Source organism: Parambassis ranga, chromosome 19, assembly GCF_900634625.1.
Source record: "Parambassis ranga chromosome 19, fParRan2.1, whole genome shotgun sequence".
NCBI classification, from domain to species: domain Eukaryota; kingdom Metazoa; phylum Chordata; class Actinopteri; family Ambassidae; genus Parambassis; species Parambassis ranga.
Genome location: NC_041039.1, coordinates 11,681,126 through 11,697,398, shown reverse-complemented (window position 1 = coordinate 11,697,398; position 16,273 = coordinate 11,681,126). Strand labels below are relative to the sequence as shown.

Here is a 16,273-nt window from a genome sequence, read left to right as displayed (position 1 = left end):
ACTGCTAGTTGTTTGATGTTGGTGTGGCTTGTCTGAGATCACAGTGAGTCCTGCCGTGAAACGGCTGCAGGCACTGGAGGAGCTTTATTGTGTCAACAATGAGATGTTTGCTGGCTTTGGAGATGACGAAGATATTGAACTTCAATAGTTGGTTTAGTTTGTTAATGTAACAAAAAAAGGAGCTATTGTAATATTTCATTTGTTTGTGATTAACTATACTATACTACTAAACTATATGTGTGTGTTTGCACACTGTATTTAAATAGCACACTTTTATCAGCCTTGTGTAGCACACACGTGGGTCACTCCATGGTATCGGACATTTTCAAATGACACGGCTGTCTTTGAACTTTACTAAAACTTTAACTCTACTACAATGGGGGATAATATATATATTTATATTTTTTTGTGGGATGATTAATATTATGCAGGGTGGCTCGGTGGTGCAGTGGTTAGAGCTGTCACCTCACAGCAAGAAGCTTCCTGGTTCTGTTAGGTCAATAGACGATGGATGGATGATTAATTTTACATAAACAAACCCCTGCTTTTATGATTTTTAAAGCCTAAATACAATCAACATTAAACTTCCTTGTTAAAGCATGATAATGCAGTTGCAGTCTGATTTAGTTAATAATTAGCAACCACACCTTTATGTAAATATTTTACTAGTTATTTCACTGAATACTGTAATCTGCCGCCCTTGTGTTAACCACAGACCGACTTTATAGGCATACCTATTAAAAACATTACTTCTAGATTAGTAAGGCTACTTCCTGCTTACTTAACCTACTTTGATCCTCAAGTGTAACTAACTAAACAAAAAAAATCTATAAATACTACAGAGTAAGTAAATAAGGACACAGACAAAACATTTGTGATCAAAACCCATTTTTACAGAAATAGCCACATTCATTACCAAATGAGAATCAGTACCACTCTTCACAATGTTTTTATATGAATATTTTGCAAACATAGAACATTGCCACTAAGACGTGACTACAGCGTTGTACATTAAATGCACAACTGATGCTGTTTAAAGGTAACATTCCTACAAAAGAAAAAAAAAACAGTTCTCAGTGGTGAAAAATCGCATCTCTAACATAAAAAGATGATTGCATGATGACTGCATCTTAATCATTCCTCAGCAGCATTCCTTGCTCGTGAGTGTTTGATGGAGTGTGTTCACAGTAGAGAGGCGACCGTCCTGCAAAAACAAAAGCCAGGGTATACAGTAAGTGAACTAACACATCCATTACTGTACTGTATGTGCTGTTGTCCTGTACTTACTGAAAGATGGACCCAGTGAGCTCATCAACAAGGCCACCTGCACAAAAAAAAAGTTCAGATCAAAATCTGTAAACCAACACTGACTGAGCAGAACAGTCAATTCCAATATTCACCTGGTGTGCAAATCGTGTCACACAGTATGGGGCAAATGTAGCAGGATGAGCAGCTCTGGAAACAAAGACAGTTTGATATGAGGAGGCCGACAAAACATGAAGTTCATAACACGTCCTGATTCACTTCAGCATTTTAAACAGTGACGGTGTTTACCTCACACTTCTCACAGCCCTCTGATTTATCTCCCTCCTCACATGGGCAGCCATCACAGTTACTAGAACAGTGCTATAACAGGGGAAGAGACTCACAATCAATGTGTCATCTGTAAATTAACTTTTAGGGTGATCATAGTAAAGCTCTAAAGACATTTAGAGGAGCACAACTGTAGGACTACACCCGATTTTACCTCACAGATGGAGCAAACATTGCACAGAGAGCCTGAGTGGAACTGTGACGTGGCAGCAGCCTCTTCATTCATGTCACCCTGGGTTTCTGCTGTGTCAGCCCCCTCAGGCTCGTCTATGTGGAGAATTAACAGAGATATTGTAACTCAAATTACGAATAAACAAACATCTGTCTCCTGTTTTTTTTTCCTCAGGTCCTACACTGGCTCAACAGCAGTTTAGACTCAGCTGCATGCACAGATAAGCCTGTCTATTCTAGGCCTGATATGTATGACTGTGCTCCTAAAATAGCTGCAGCAAGCTGAACAATGTCAGACTGTGGAGTCAGTGTCCAACTGTTTACAACTGTCTGTGCAACACATTAAAAGACAAGCTGTACCGTGCCCCTCTTCCTCCCCTTCAGCATCGCTGGCCTCCTCTTCCTCTGCTACGTCCTCGGTTACTTCATCGTCATCTTCACTTGTTTCCTCTTCCTCCTCAGTTTCAGGTGCAGCCTCTTCTTCCTCATCAGCCTCCTCATCCTCTGCAGCATCCTCACCCTCTTCCTCCTCAGTAGCCTCTTCCTCTTCAGAAGCTTCCACAGCCTTGTCTGCTTCTACAGCAGCCACCTCCTCCTCTTCCTCCTCTTCTTCTTCTTCTTCCTCCTCCTCTCCCTCCTCCTCTTCTTCTTCTTCCTCCTCCTCCTCCTCCTCAGCAGCTTCTTCTGCTCCCTCCTCTTCCTCAGTAGCTTCGTCTGCTGCTCCCTCCTCCTCTGCAGCTTCTTCTTCTGCTGCCTCCTCCTCCTCCTCAGAAGCTTCTTCTGATCCCTCCTCCTCTGCCTCCTCTTCCTCAGTAGCTTCTTCTTCTGCTCCCTCCTCCTCCTCCTCCTCCTCCTCCTCCTCTTCTGCTTCCTCCTCGGCTAACTCCTCCTCCTCAGCACCTTCTTCCTCTCCTACCTGCTCCTCCTCCTCATCTTCCTTCATCTCTTGTTCTTCCTCTTCTGCCCCTTCATCTGATTCTTCGTCAGCTTCCTCAGCACCATCACTCCCCTCAGCAGAGTTACCCTCTTCTGCAACAACTTCTTCAGCGTTTCTGGCGTGGAGGGCTTCCTCTGTTTCAGCCACATCCTGAGCACTCACCCCACCAAACAGCGGGACCTGGGGTGGGCTCAGGAGCACCAGCAGGAGCCCAATGACCCAGCCTCTCACAGGGGCCATATTGGAAAGCTTACACAGCACTTCTAAGCTACAAACAGGAAGAATGCCTCAGCTCAGCAGCTTCCCCAGTTCACTAAAAAGCCCAAAAAGCTGAGGGGTTTTTGAACACTTCACAGCCACAAAATCCCCAGAAAAAAAGCTGCAACTGATTCAATGATATGGCTCAATTCTTTGCTCCAAGCTGCAGACACGAGGAGAAGAGGGCCGTGTTCACAAGACTGAGAGCAGTGTGCCAGCCTTGTGCTGGGAACACAGAGGACACAGTGGAAACGCAACAGTGTGTGTGGCTGCATGGACGTGAGTGACAGAGGCACATGTCCAGGAAGAATGCTCCAGATGCCCTTAACACAGTGTATTAGAGAGGTGGGCGTGTGCAGGAGGGGTTCTGGGAGGAGAAATGGGAGCTCAAACAACATATAACTTAAATAAAATAAATAATATTACCGTATATACAAGATCTAGTGGTTTTTTTTTACCATGTTTACCAAAAAGCAGACATATAAACAACATGGGTACAGCTAATAAATAATCCCTGTGCAAATTTTGTCTTGGTTTGAGGTATTTTGGTATAACTTCTATGTTTATATAAATAATCAAAATCCATGTGATTGTTTAGAATAATCCTAATTTCAATGATGCATTAAATGCAAGATGCATTAAACAACAATTCAGCATATGTTGTATGCAGATTAATTTGCACAAAAGCCTTGCTGGAAAAGAGATGAGCAGGTTATTAACAAAGTAATAAATACTTTAATGGTGGCTTATGAAGTTCCCACAAGGATAAAATAACACCTCTCAGACAGTCTCAAGATCATTACACCAGTTCTGAAGCAAAGAGGAACATGTCAGGATGATGAATGCAATAGATGTAAATAGAAGGAAATTGGAGAGGACAGTGGTGTGCACATGAGCTGACATTCCAGGGTTTTAACATTGTAAGCACAGAATGTTCTTAGATTGAATTATTACTACTGACTCTACAGCATTTCTGTGTTTTAACTGTTCTCCTACATGGGCACATATTTGCACATATGGCCTCAGAGCAGCCATAAAGTGATGACACCGGCTCCCAGTGTGAGCTGCTGCTGCAATTGACAGGTGGCTCAGCTAACTATTTACAGTAAAGGCTCCTTCAATAGCTTGCTCGAGTATGTGACCTTCAATTGAGCTCAGGCATACTGAAACTCTGCACCATTCACCTTTCGCACCATCCATACAATTTCTCTCTGGAGTGTATCCATCTTATGGACTTGATTTAATGCTAAATGCTGAAATCAGTCATTGTAAAATTACCGCATCCCCAGTTTGTTTTTCCTGTGTAGGGAGTGTCAAAGGGAGTTGACGTCATAATTCCATATATCACTACTTTTTTGCCTGCAGCATTTGAAAAAGGTTGAAAAAGAAGTTCCTAAAACCTGACAAGCCTGATGATGCTGAGGGTGTGGCTTTACATTTTTCAAAATAATGACCACTTTTGCTTTGTTTCCAACATCTAAGACACCACCGCAGGTGACAGCAGCAGTACCCTGTCTGACAACATGCCTCTTTGTGACCAAAAGCGGAAAAACTACATCATTTACTGTACAATTTATTGAACAAAAACATAGGGTACACGTGACCCACATGGCAACTTTTTTTTTTTTTTTTTTTCTTTTAAACTTCATTTAGAGACAGCATTTCGTTAAAAACGTATCACTCAAGCAAGATAAAAAGTGACCACCTCAAACATTTTCTTCCAAAAGTAGGCATTCCCCTGGTGTTTGCCTACTTTATATAAAACTGAATATAAGCAGCCAGAGTAACTGAACACATAGCATGTGTTCTTAATGTAACCCCCTGTAAACAACAGTATTTCAGAGTAACAATCAATACCCGCTGTCAAGTGAAGCTGAAGCTACAGCAACGAGGACATCATGGCATTCACCTGTAGATACAACAAAAATATAATGCAACATGATAAATACAGTTGTCTTTGGCATTAAGCTAAATGTCAAGAAAGGTGATGGATGAAGTCTTTGGTAACTGGGAACTTTGGGAACCCCCGCCCCCACAGCTGAATCAAGTGGAACTAGAAGAATGGATGATGGTGTCTGTGCAGAGAAAGAGGGGAGAAATTAAGTGACTTTAGACAAAACCCTTGACAATAAATTATCAAGTTCTGAAACAGGTTTAGTGAGTACATAACATGACACAGATGCATGCTTTGCCATACGTATTTTACCTCGTAATGTAGGTGGGGGCCGAGGAGGTTTAAATGTGCTACTTTGTGCTAAAGTATCAACAATCCAGCTGAGCGCATTGGAGCAATACTCCATCTGAGAAAAAAAATCATTACATTAGTCAACACCAGCTCAAAGCAGGAGTATCCACAGAGAAGGATCGGCTTATAGGATAAGACACTAAGCTTATTTCTGTCAATAGTAAACAGGAAAATAGCCAGATGCAAACTCCCTGCACACTCCTTTATAAGAATTATAAATAAGAATAAGAATTAGTGCTAGAATAAAGATCAGTAAAATGCATTGAATATTAAAACTTAACTTACCTCATTCTCCAGAGCCCTTAGTCTGTGGTCAAAGTCTCTGCTTTCAGTCACATGTTTAAGCACATTATCAACTCTACAAAAAAATGAGAGATCAGTATGATCAGCATGAAATCAGCAATATTTCTGTTGCAGTGGAATGAAGGTGTCCTCACTTGACAGACATCCGTTTGAGTCTCTCCGAGTCACTGCTTTTCTGAATCTTGCTTTGTGCTGTCAGAAAGTCTTCCTTCTGAATGGTTTCCCAAGTCATTAATCTGTTAGCTGCCTTCCCTTTTAACTGCAGCACTAGTAAAATAAAAACAAAACAAAAAAACATATGAGAGTGGAAAAAAGAAAACCAAAAACATATTGATAAATATCTGATCAGCATTAGAAAAAGACTTCATAAAGAGATTTCCTTTTGAATACTGACCGAAGTGGAGGATCTTGACAGAAGGCACCTTGCGGATGGTCCTCTTGATGAATAGGTTGAGATGAGAGAGGATGATGAAAGGAGGAGCGAGGGATGGGCGTGAGTGGTACTGCACAATAAGGTTGTAGCGCTGGAACTTCCAATAGATGTCGCTGTTTGCCTGCACTTCAGAGAAGGTGTAGCTGTGCAAAAAAAAAAAAAACAAAAACAATCAGCACCTCAGGGTACACAGTGAGCGAGACTGAAGACTGTGACCAAAACTTCTTTACCTAAACATTGCAATGAGCAGGTTGATGAGGAGGATGTTTGTGACCAAGAGATACACAACCAACAGAATTACCACCAGCCAGTTGCTGTATAGAGTTCTGCATGGCTCTGCGCCGTTGTTAATCAGTGTAACGTTGTCTGTGCATGGCATATCCCAATCTTTCCCAACTGGGATAATAAAAAAAGAAAGACATTGTTATCAAAGTTCTCCTCTACATTCACCATGTACACAAAAAAAAAACTTGTACCATCCATTTCTTCCACAGGGATCTGTCCAAAAATGTGCAAATATGGTCTGTAGAAAACTCGGCGAAAGATCCGATCAAGCCGAGGGTCGTAGGAGTAAATCAAAGCCTGATTGGCCACTCCGTACGCCATGAGCCACACCCCCAGGAAGAAGAGGAAGAAGAAGATGTCTTTCATCTGAAGGACAGAATAGATGTAAACTTCACACTAATCACATGTCTTTCTCTTTGTTTGGTAATTTTTCTCACCATCTTGCCAACAATAATGATCTTTGGTCCCAGCTGCTTGTGAATGGCAAATATGTGAATGAGTCGAAGGGTGAAGACCATGTAGTCCACACACAGGATTTGTCGGCCAAATCCATATGACCACTCAAACATCCTGAAAACAAAGTAAAGCAAAAACAAAACAAACAGCATCACCTAGTGGTCAGCCTGGAAAATAACCTCATTATTACATGCGGTTTTGTGCACAAATACTCATTGTCTGTACCTGCAGATTAGTCCTGCGATGAACAGTGTGATGGCAGTGAGGTCACATTTACTCCACACGTCCTCAATGTAAACTCTGATCCTCTGATGCAAGGGCATTGTTCCCAGAAAGAAGGTCTAGGAGAAGAAAAGGAAAGAATCATCTTTAGAAGTTTCACTAATTCAACAATTAAAAAAAAAAATATTCTCTCTCTGCACTCACCTCTCGGATTTCCTCGCAGACGATGGTGAATACCCAGAAGTATAGCACATACTCAGTGATGGCTGGACCAGCAGGTGGCGGGGGCTTGAAGTCCACCAACAGCACGTAGGCAAAAAGCAGGAGGAAGAGGAAGTACATCAGGACGTTTCCCAAAAACGAAGTGACAGGTGCGAACCAGAACTGACGCCAGCGTGACACTATGAACGGGCGTTGTGGTGGTCTTCTATAGTGTGGTACACCTGTGTTAGTTTTAAGTTAGGTTTAGCAGATCACCACGATCACAGCTGCTCAAAAGAATTCATTGCAGGTGCTGACTGTTGAAGTGGGACTTACCTCTGATTGAAGGAGTTTGTATTCCATCCGTCTCAGTTTCACTAGGATGACACATTTGCAGTCAGTCAGCACATAAACAAATACAAAGTATGCCAACTCATACTTTTAGAATATAAGTATGTAGTGTATATTACATGTGCTTGATGTCAGAGAAAGAGAAGACTGTTGTCCCGTAAAGGCTGTCACTGTCTCGACCCAGACCGTCCTCATTAGGCTTCTCCTCCTCCTCTTGCTGTTGGTCCTCTTGCTTCCTAGAGGGTGAAATATGTATTGTAAAATTTTCAAAATAAGGTTACAGATGATTCTGAAAATATTATTAATAATATGTGGATTTAGAATATACTAGAATAGAATATACACTCAACAAAAATATAAACGCAACACTTTTGTTTTTGCTCCCATGTTTCATGAGATGGACTTGAAGATCTAAACTTCATTCCAGATACACAATATTACCATTCCTCTCAAACATTGTTCACAAATCTGTCTAAATGTGTGATAGTGAGCACTTCTGCTTTGCTGAGATAATCCATCCCACCTCACAGGTGTGCCACATCAAGATGCTGATCTGACATCATGATTAGTGCACAGGTGTACCTCAAACTGCCCACAATAAAAGGCCACCCTGAAATGTGCAGTTTTGTCTCACAGCAAAATGCCACAGATGCCACAAGCATTGAGGGAGTGTGCAATTGGCATGCTGACAGCAGGAATGTCAACCAGATCTGTTGCTCGTGCATTGAATGTTCATTTCTCCACCATAAGCAGTCTCCAAAGGCGTTTCAGAGAATATGGCAGTACATCCAACTGGCCTCACAACCGCAGACCACGAGTAACCACACCAGCCCAGGACCTCCACATCAAGCAGGTTCACCTCCGAGATCGTCTGAGACCAGCCACTCAGACAGCTGCTGAAACAATTGGTTTGCATAACCAAACAATTTCTGCACAAACTGTCAGAAACCGTCTCAGGGAAGCTCAACTGCATGCTCGTCGTCCTCATCGGGGTCTTAACCTGACTCCAGATCGTCGCCGTAACAGACTTGAGTGGGCAAATGCTCACATTCGATGGCGTCTAGCACGTTGGAGAGGTGTTCTCTTCACGGATGAATCTCGGTTTACATTGTTCAGGGCAGATGGCAGACAGCGTGTGTGGCGTCGTGTGGGTGAGCGCTTTGCTGATGTCAATGTTGTGGATCGAGTGGCCCATGGTGGTGGTGGGGTCATGGTATGGGCAGGCATCTGTTATGGACGAAGAACACAGGTGCATTTTATTGATGGCATTTTGAATGCACAGAGATACCGTGATGAGATCCTGAGGCCCATTGTTGTGCCATACATCCATGAACATCACCTCATGTTTCAGCAAGATAATGCACGGCCCCATGTTGCAAGGATCTGTACACAATTCTTGGAAGCTGAAAATGTCCCAGTTCTTGCATGGCCAGCATACTCACCGGACATGTCACCCATTGAACATGTTTGAGATGTGCTTGACCGGCGTATACGACAGCGTGCACCAGTTCCCACTAATATCCAGCAACTTCGCACAGCCATTGAAGAGGAGTGGACCAACATTCCACAGGCCACAATAGACAATCTGATAAACTCTATGCGAAGAAGATGTGTTGCACTGCACGAGGCAAATGGTGGTCACACCAGATACTGACTGGTTCTGAGTCCCCAGACCGCCAATAAAGCAGAAACAAAATGCACATTTCAGGGTGGCCTTTTATTGTGGGCAGTTTGAGGTACACCTGTGCACTAATCATGATGTCAGATCAGCATCTTGATGTGGCACACCTGTGAGGTGGGATGGATTATCTCAGCAAAGCAGAAGTGCTCACTATCACACATTTAGACAGATTTGTGAACAATGTTTGAGAGGAATGGTAATATTGTGTATCTGGAATGAAGTTTAGATCTTCAAGTCCATCTCATGAAACATGGGAGCAAAAACAAAAGTGTTGCGTTTATATTTTTGTTGAGTGTACTTTATTAATCCCTGGGAAGGTCCCTCAGGGAAATTTGGGAAATCAGGGAAATTTGGGATTTTACCTGAAGGAGATAAGGTCAGTGTAGCAGAGGATGGGACAGAAAAAAGTTAACAGGAGCTTCCACACCTCTGTGTTCCTTTTCATGTCACCCCACCAGATCTGAGACAAGAGAGACTGGAGGAGTACAGAATGAGGCATATTTCATTAATATCTGCAGTTCAAGTGGTGCTGTGCTTAAAATATAATACATTATCTTTTTATGACCAGGTAATGCTCTTTGCACAATTCCAGAGTATCTTTTTGTAGCCTGAATATCCAGTTAAGCAAGTTTTTATTTAATCTAGCACAACTGCTGAGTGATTAGATTGTTACAGTTGGCTGTGTTATCTGTGTGAGTCAGACATGCAGGTATGAAAACAGTGGCGCACCTGTACTCCATCATGGCTGAAGAAAAGGCGTGCGTCAGCACCCATGCCCATCTGTAGGCAGGTGGTGCCACCCCAAACTGGAGATTTTCTAATCAGGAGAGTGAAGGACCGACTCTCATTGCTACGATAGCACGAGCTGAAAACATCTGAGGCAAACACAAAAGTGTGACAATGAGCTAAGTTAAATATAAAACCCCATTACTATAATGTAACACTTCAGTTCTCACCATGTGCCAGATTCTCAAATCTGTTGGCCAGCTCTTTCATGGAGAGCTTGCTTTCGGTCTCAACCTCTAGTTTCGACAGTTCTCTAAGTATCTTACAGCCACTTAGAGCACTCAGTACCGACTCGCCTGCCTGGGAGACACAACAAAAAGGGAATGGGAGAAATGGATTGAGTAATTCATAATAAGGTACTCGTGCAGCAAATCTAACGATCTCAAACATAAATCAGATGATTTAGTGTATGTTCTTCTGCATGAGTTGTTTTTTTTTGCTGTCATAGACCCTGAGATTTATCTTCTACCTAAAAAGGCCCTGTCCCTGAACTTTGTATAGTACAATTTATTGTTCTCATAGCAGGATTTTTTAGTACTCCAGTGTTGCACTTAAATGAAAAATAGTGCATACCGTCACTGACAAATAGCATATGAGTCAGGGCCTCCTACAAAGCAGCAACTCTGTAAGTGGGTGTCAATGAGGAGGGGGCATAATGATGCAGAATTTGTAAATCCATTTATAAAACTAGTTATACTGTGTCTAATAGTACTGGGAACTGCCACGAGTTTACAACCAAACTCAACAGCACCACAACATATTCTTGCTTCCTGTCTATCTGCTTTTACCATCTCCCAGAAGAAAGTGGCCATCTCACTGCGGTTCTGCAGGACTGCCCAGATGAAGAGCGAGGCCCAGGGGAAAAGGCAGCGCCTGTCCCGATAAAAGCAGTTACCGTGCAGCACCTTACTTGCATGCTGGGATGAATTAAAAAAATGGTTAAAAAAGTCATAGTTAAGTAGAAGGCTTTAATTCATCTTGCTTATTCAGAAATGTCAAGTACCTTAAGTGCTCTCCTTTTGGTAGATATTTTTTTTAACTCCAAAGTATCATAGTAGAACGGCTGGCAGACATCACCCATCAACAGCTGAAGGACCCCTGACACCTGAGGGAACATTGAGCATCATGTAGAAAAGTGTGAGTGTAGTACTTCCAACTACCTACTACTTTTTTTTTTTTTTTTTTTTTAAAAACACACCCACTTCAAAAAGGCTGATCTCTGTCACTAGTGCCCTCTGAATGTTCTCTGCTGCCTCTTTGGAAGGCGAGTCAGCTGAGCTGGAAGATGATGCCACAGGTGCTGTAATTCCCAGCCTTTCCAGTAGGCATCGCTGGAGTAGCTGGTATAGCAGAGTCCCATCCGCCACAGAGCGATAGAGGCATTCCAGCCTGCTGTAAGTCAAGTATTCCAGGATGTTCAAGCCATTCTCAGTGAAAAGACGCACAAACTGGGGCTTGTCGTTGATCAGGGCGTCGGTCATGGAGTCTTCCAGGTCTTTATACTGTTTTATTAGATAATGTTTAAGGCAGGTCAACACATACTTTATGCACATAAACATAACTGCAGAGTATTTCTCTGGATATAACACGTGATGTCTTTCCCCCTCACCCTCCACTGAATGTCTCCATTGAAGAGTTCGCTCCTGGCAATGTCAACCCTGTTCCATGTGACCGCCAGCTTCAGCTCTTCATTGTAAGGGTTGCTGTCAACTGACACACGCTGCTTACTAGCTGAAACACACAAACATGGTGGATGAGGTGGATGTGCTGCTGCCTAAAACATTTCACTATGCCTCAGTTGTCTGTACCTCCCACAAGTGCTTTGAGCAAGACTGTGTCAAAGTCATTTGGACCCTCCTGCTCTCCATGATAGATGGTAATCAAGTCTTTATTCTGGTAGATGCTCAGAGCCTGCAGACCCATGACAGGGGGACAGAAGGAAAAAAAACACAGATCAATGAGTTCAATACTCACTAATGCAGAGGCAGTGATGAAAAGCAATCATGTGACAAGGCGTATTCTCAAACCCATGATATCATTAACTGCTTAAAGCTTCCACATGCACAGTGAGCAGGATTCAGAGTGACTCCACACAATCCCTGTCAACATATCAAGTCAACATAACCATTACTCTTGTAATCATCACTGATTTTGAGGCAGCATGTGATACAGTGGTGTTACAAACACAGCTCAATTGTGAATTTGATTCAAAAATGAGTGAAAAAACATTCATGTGTCAAGTGTCTAGTTTTGATTTACTAATGAGGTGAGGAAAGATTTATAAATGGCATTCCTGTTCCTGCCAGTCCCTGCTGATCAGCGAGTTATTTATACAAATACCTTTTATGCCACTGTAGAGAGGGTTTGCCGAAAGTACAGAGAAGTAAATGTGTTCTTTTGACTGCAGGCTAGCAGTCTTTAAAAAAAACAAGCTAATTCCCACACAATGTTAACTCACCCATTTAAATTCTAATAAGACCTCAAGTCATCACTTTGAATGACAGGTAGACAATGTTACAAGCACAACTCATGTTCCATACACAAAGCACAACAATGGTAAAAATGTGAACTTGAGCTGGTGTTTTTGTAATTGAAAACAGTCAAGGCTCTCACCCGTTCAACCAGTTTGTCTGTCTTTGCCTCTGACGGGAAATACTTCTTAATCCGTTCTGCCACTCTGTCTTTCAAATCCACACTAGGACCCGCCTCACTGTCACCTTCACTGGATGACTGGGCAACAGGGGCTGAAGACAAGAGCTCACTCAAGAAGTCAGCCAACCCTCCAGACCCAGCCAAGACCAGCCAGGGCATGGACTTCTTCAGGGAAAGATCCAATCTCTGACAGAAATGACAGAGAGGCATTTTAATATCAGTACATGAGGAAAATTATTTTATTTCTATATATTTTATATATTTTATATATATTATAGTCAAGTAACAATAATAAAAAGGCAGCAACAACCTTTAGTATGCTTGCGTCCCCTGATATCAGCATACAAAGCACAGGGATGTCAATGCTGCCACTGCCTGTGAAAACCATGACAAACTGTTTTCTAATACTGATTTGGTGAGACAATAGTGAGTACAACCATAATTATAAATCACATATTTAACAGCTGATGCACACAAACAGAGGACGGTGTGATTTGACATGTTAGAACCATGTCTTTAAATCCTGCAGTGGCATGCATTGGCTTTCTTCCAGTGGATACCAGAGGATCATCTTATTATCACATGCAGTAAAAACAAATCGCCACAAGAGGGCCAAATGATCCAAGTGAAATGGAAAGTGGAATGTGTATGATGTGAGATGGACATTCTCGTATAGGACCCAGTTGAATATAAATGTTGTATTATGTAATCTCACCCCATATGCCTGTACGCTGGTGGGAGATGTAGTCTTCCAGTTTGGCTCTGAATCCCGTCTCCCCTCCTCTGCGTCCAACGCTCCCATCGTCCACCAGCAGGAAAGCCTGGTAGTTGTTATCCAGATAACACGAATCCTTGCTTGTGTTCTCCACATAATACTTAGCAGGAAAGCTGCCCTGAAAAAAGGATGAATCTCTTACTCCAAAAATGTAAATATTTATGTTTATTTGTTAGCAGTTGAAGAAATGTGCAAACATGTTGGAGCCTTTAGAACCTGAGGGTTGACGAGCTGCTCTCGGTTGCAAACGAGGCCCCATGGTGTGATGCCCAGCGCCACCACCTTGTTGAGGGAGACTGAAGAGGCTGCAGTGGCGTGATCTCTCACTGCCTCACCAACACACCTGCCGACACCTTCACGCAAACCTCCTGTCAAGATCCATGCTCCTGGGAGGACAATTTAAACAGGGGTGTTATCTGAAGTTCTTAAAAATGTTTCACTTCTCACCCGTTTTAACAGAATGGTTGGAGTCTCAGACTTGATCTGAAAACCCAAGTACACTATGCACACTTAAGTCGTTTGTTTAGAGAGTTCTATAAAACTGACTTGTGAAACAAAGGCAAACAGGTTTGTGCTTAATCCCAGCCATGCAGCAGCCTGTGCCTGTTTGGATTTGTTTTGAAAGAACAACCAGTGACCTCAGCTGACGGGAGATCAGTATCACCGTGTGCCACCTGCTCTTGGCACAGTAGCCAGGAGGAAAGGACCATTGTGGTACCAAATTAGGATCAGACCCCAGAGAGTCATACAGTATAACAGGAGTACGTTTCGCAGCTGGATTCTTCCTGCTAAAACCGGCACAAGTCAGCGCCGTCGAAGAAGGCATCGATTCATTATTCCACATTATTGTTTTTAGCTTACTCCTTAGAATTGTTAACACTTTTAAGAGCAAGGGTTACTCTGATGTAGTGTAAACTACAAAGCCAATTTAGTCAAAACATTTTTAATGCATCAAAAGTTTGAATAATACAATAATATTAACCTGCTTCAGCAAACAGGACCAGAAACCACAAGCTAAGCTAACGCTGACTGTATGGTTAATTGTTATGAAATCTATGACCTTCTAATGCAGCAGTGTGTGGAGCAGTGATTGACACTGACAGTTTTGTCTGTGTTTTTGTTTTGTGTTGCGTTTACCTGTGCTTTGTGAGGCTTTCACCAAGCCCTGCCTGAGGACTTCCCGTACCCATGTCTTCACCTTTGTTGTGCCTTCTCCGCCCACCACAGACACCACCAGGTTGGGTGCAGGAAGACCCCAGTGGGCTGTCATCAAGGTGTAGACCATAGACGGTGTGGTGTCCCATGACAGACGCAGAAACTAAGCTCCCCAAGATAAACACAAATGAACATGGACAGAGAATTTACTTTGCGTGCATGACCTTTGTTTACATAGGAGCAGCAGTGGGTTAAAGGTTACAAACTAACATGAGCCAATCAATGCTGTTTAATGACCTACATAGCTATGCCTCTTGCTGGCTCCTGCAAACTTCAGCTCTCCAAAGGCATCTGTCGGGTATTCAGAGGAGTGCTGGGCGCTGTCCCAGTGGTTTACAATCGCTGTGCTGAAATTGTCACCGAGAGCCACAGAAGCATGGGCATCTCTCGCACCCCCGCACTGACACAGTGCTCCATTACTGGGAAAAATAGAGTAATGCAATTACAGATTTGATGCTTTTATGTATACACACACACACACATTAGCATTCATGTCCAGTACCTGAAAGAATCCTCCACAAAGGTGGTGCACACTCTTTTCTTGATGATTTTGGGGATCCAGCTCTAAAAAGATTTTCAACAATTTAATCCAAGCCCAAAGCATTTGGCTGAGAAAACTCTGCTCAGACGAGAAATGATGACTTAAACAGGAGAGGTATGCAGCACCCAAACACCTGACTGTGACTTCTGATGCTGTGCTGCGGTTTCAGCTCCTGCTTACGAGTGTGTGTGTGTGTGTGTGTGTTCTAAAGTTGGATGAGTGCACAAGATCAAACTTTCTGACTAATAAATAAAAAAACACAAATAAGCCGTCTATACTGGGAGTATACACGTCACAAACTGTGTAGTGTACTGTAAAGTAGTGCGTTCAAGCCGATTTTTAGCTAGTAAACCGGCTGAATAGCTAGCTTGTAAACCTAGCTTAACTTCCGCTTGTTGCGCAAACACCATGTAGCAAAGTTGGAGTCTGTTTACATGTGATACCACTGCGTTTCATTTGCACGACTTCAAACAGCGAGAGTTATATTACTACAAGGTCAATGATACGTGCTGTTTAAAGCACACAGGTCGGTGTTAGTGGTGCGTTTCACGCCGTGACTCATATTTACGTGAAGAAACACCTCCAGCTTCCCACTTCTTCACTTACTCATCTGTCTGCAGCCACCACAGCACAGCAGGAGCCAAAGGCTCCGAAGAAAAATAGGGGTACCCACCTGGTCCTTCTCCGATTTACTGAGTTTATCTGGGCTGCTTCCTGCTCCTGCTCCTGATCCAGCAGCACCAGCACTTCCTTCTCCTCTTGTGTCTTTCATATTTGCGGTTTCAGTAGGAACTTTTCACCACACACACACACATAAACACTTGATGATTTCCTTCTGGTCATTTTCTAAGTTACAATTAAAACATTTTCAGCCGTGCCTCCACTAGCTAGAAAGAGAGAGAGGAGGAAGATGGTGCAGTCCAGTCCAGGTGAGGGTGTGGCCTCTCATTTGCAAATCCTCCAAACAGGTGGGGCCACTCTGAACCACACACATTTTTACACACTGAGTGTGAGCTGCTGCGGAGGTCTGATGATAACACACACTCTGTGAGCACACACACACACACACACACAAGGTTGACAGTCTAAAAATACCCCACAGTGAGTCTCTGATTTCCAACAGAGCAGGTGGGGTAAATGTCAGGAGGAAGTGAGATTTGTTTTTTTA

At 42.9% G+C, this 16,273-nt stretch overlaps 2 protein-coding genes across 2 annotated transcripts; both read right to left on the bottom strand.

Annotated features, from left to right (window-relative positions):
- Positions 1 to 933: 933 nt before the first annotated feature.
- On the bottom strand, positions 934 to 3,217 carry LOC114452339 (sarcoplasmic reticulum histidine-rich calcium-binding protein). The gene is made up of 6 exons (XM_028431599.1): positions 2,125 to 3,217; positions 1,748 to 1,860; positions 1,555 to 1,626; positions 1,401 to 1,455; positions 1,288 to 1,324; positions 934 to 1,204 (listed from the first exon to the last, which is right to left on the bottom strand). The coding sequence occupies exons 1-6, from the start codon at positions 2,939 to 2,941 to the stop codon at positions 1,183 to 1,185; spliced, it is 1,116 nt and encodes a 371-aa protein (XP_028287400.1). The 5' UTR covers positions 2,942 to 3,217; the 3' UTR covers positions 934 to 1,182.
- Positions 3,218 to 4,516: 1,299 nt separating this feature from the next.
- LOC114452002 (transient receptor potential cation channel subfamily M member 4-like) lies at positions 4,517 to 16,092 on the bottom strand. The gene is made up of 28 exons (XM_028431057.1): positions 15,779 to 16,092; positions 15,067 to 15,128; positions 14,806 to 14,983; positions 14,487 to 14,667; positions 13,566 to 13,735; positions 13,290 to 13,467; positions 12,885 to 12,949; positions 12,536 to 12,760; positions 11,731 to 11,833; positions 11,532 to 11,653; positions 11,125 to 11,424; positions 10,926 to 11,027; positions 10,711 to 10,839; positions 10,093 to 10,222; positions 9,866 to 10,011; positions 9,499 to 9,611; positions 7,575 to 7,691; positions 7,441 to 7,481; positions 7,108 to 7,346; positions 6,907 to 7,022; positions 6,663 to 6,795; positions 6,417 to 6,591; positions 6,171 to 6,336; positions 5,902 to 6,083; positions 5,642 to 5,774; positions 5,490 to 5,562; positions 5,166 to 5,259; positions 4,517 to 5,034 (listed from the first exon to the last, which is right to left on the bottom strand). Exons 1-28 carry the CDS (start codon positions 15,875 to 15,877, stop codon positions 5,003 to 5,005), a joined length of 3,804 nt encoding a protein of 1,267 aa, XP_028286858.1. The 5' UTR covers positions 15,878 to 16,092; the 3' UTR covers positions 4,517 to 5,002.
- Positions 16,093 to 16,273: the final 181 nt, after the last annotated feature.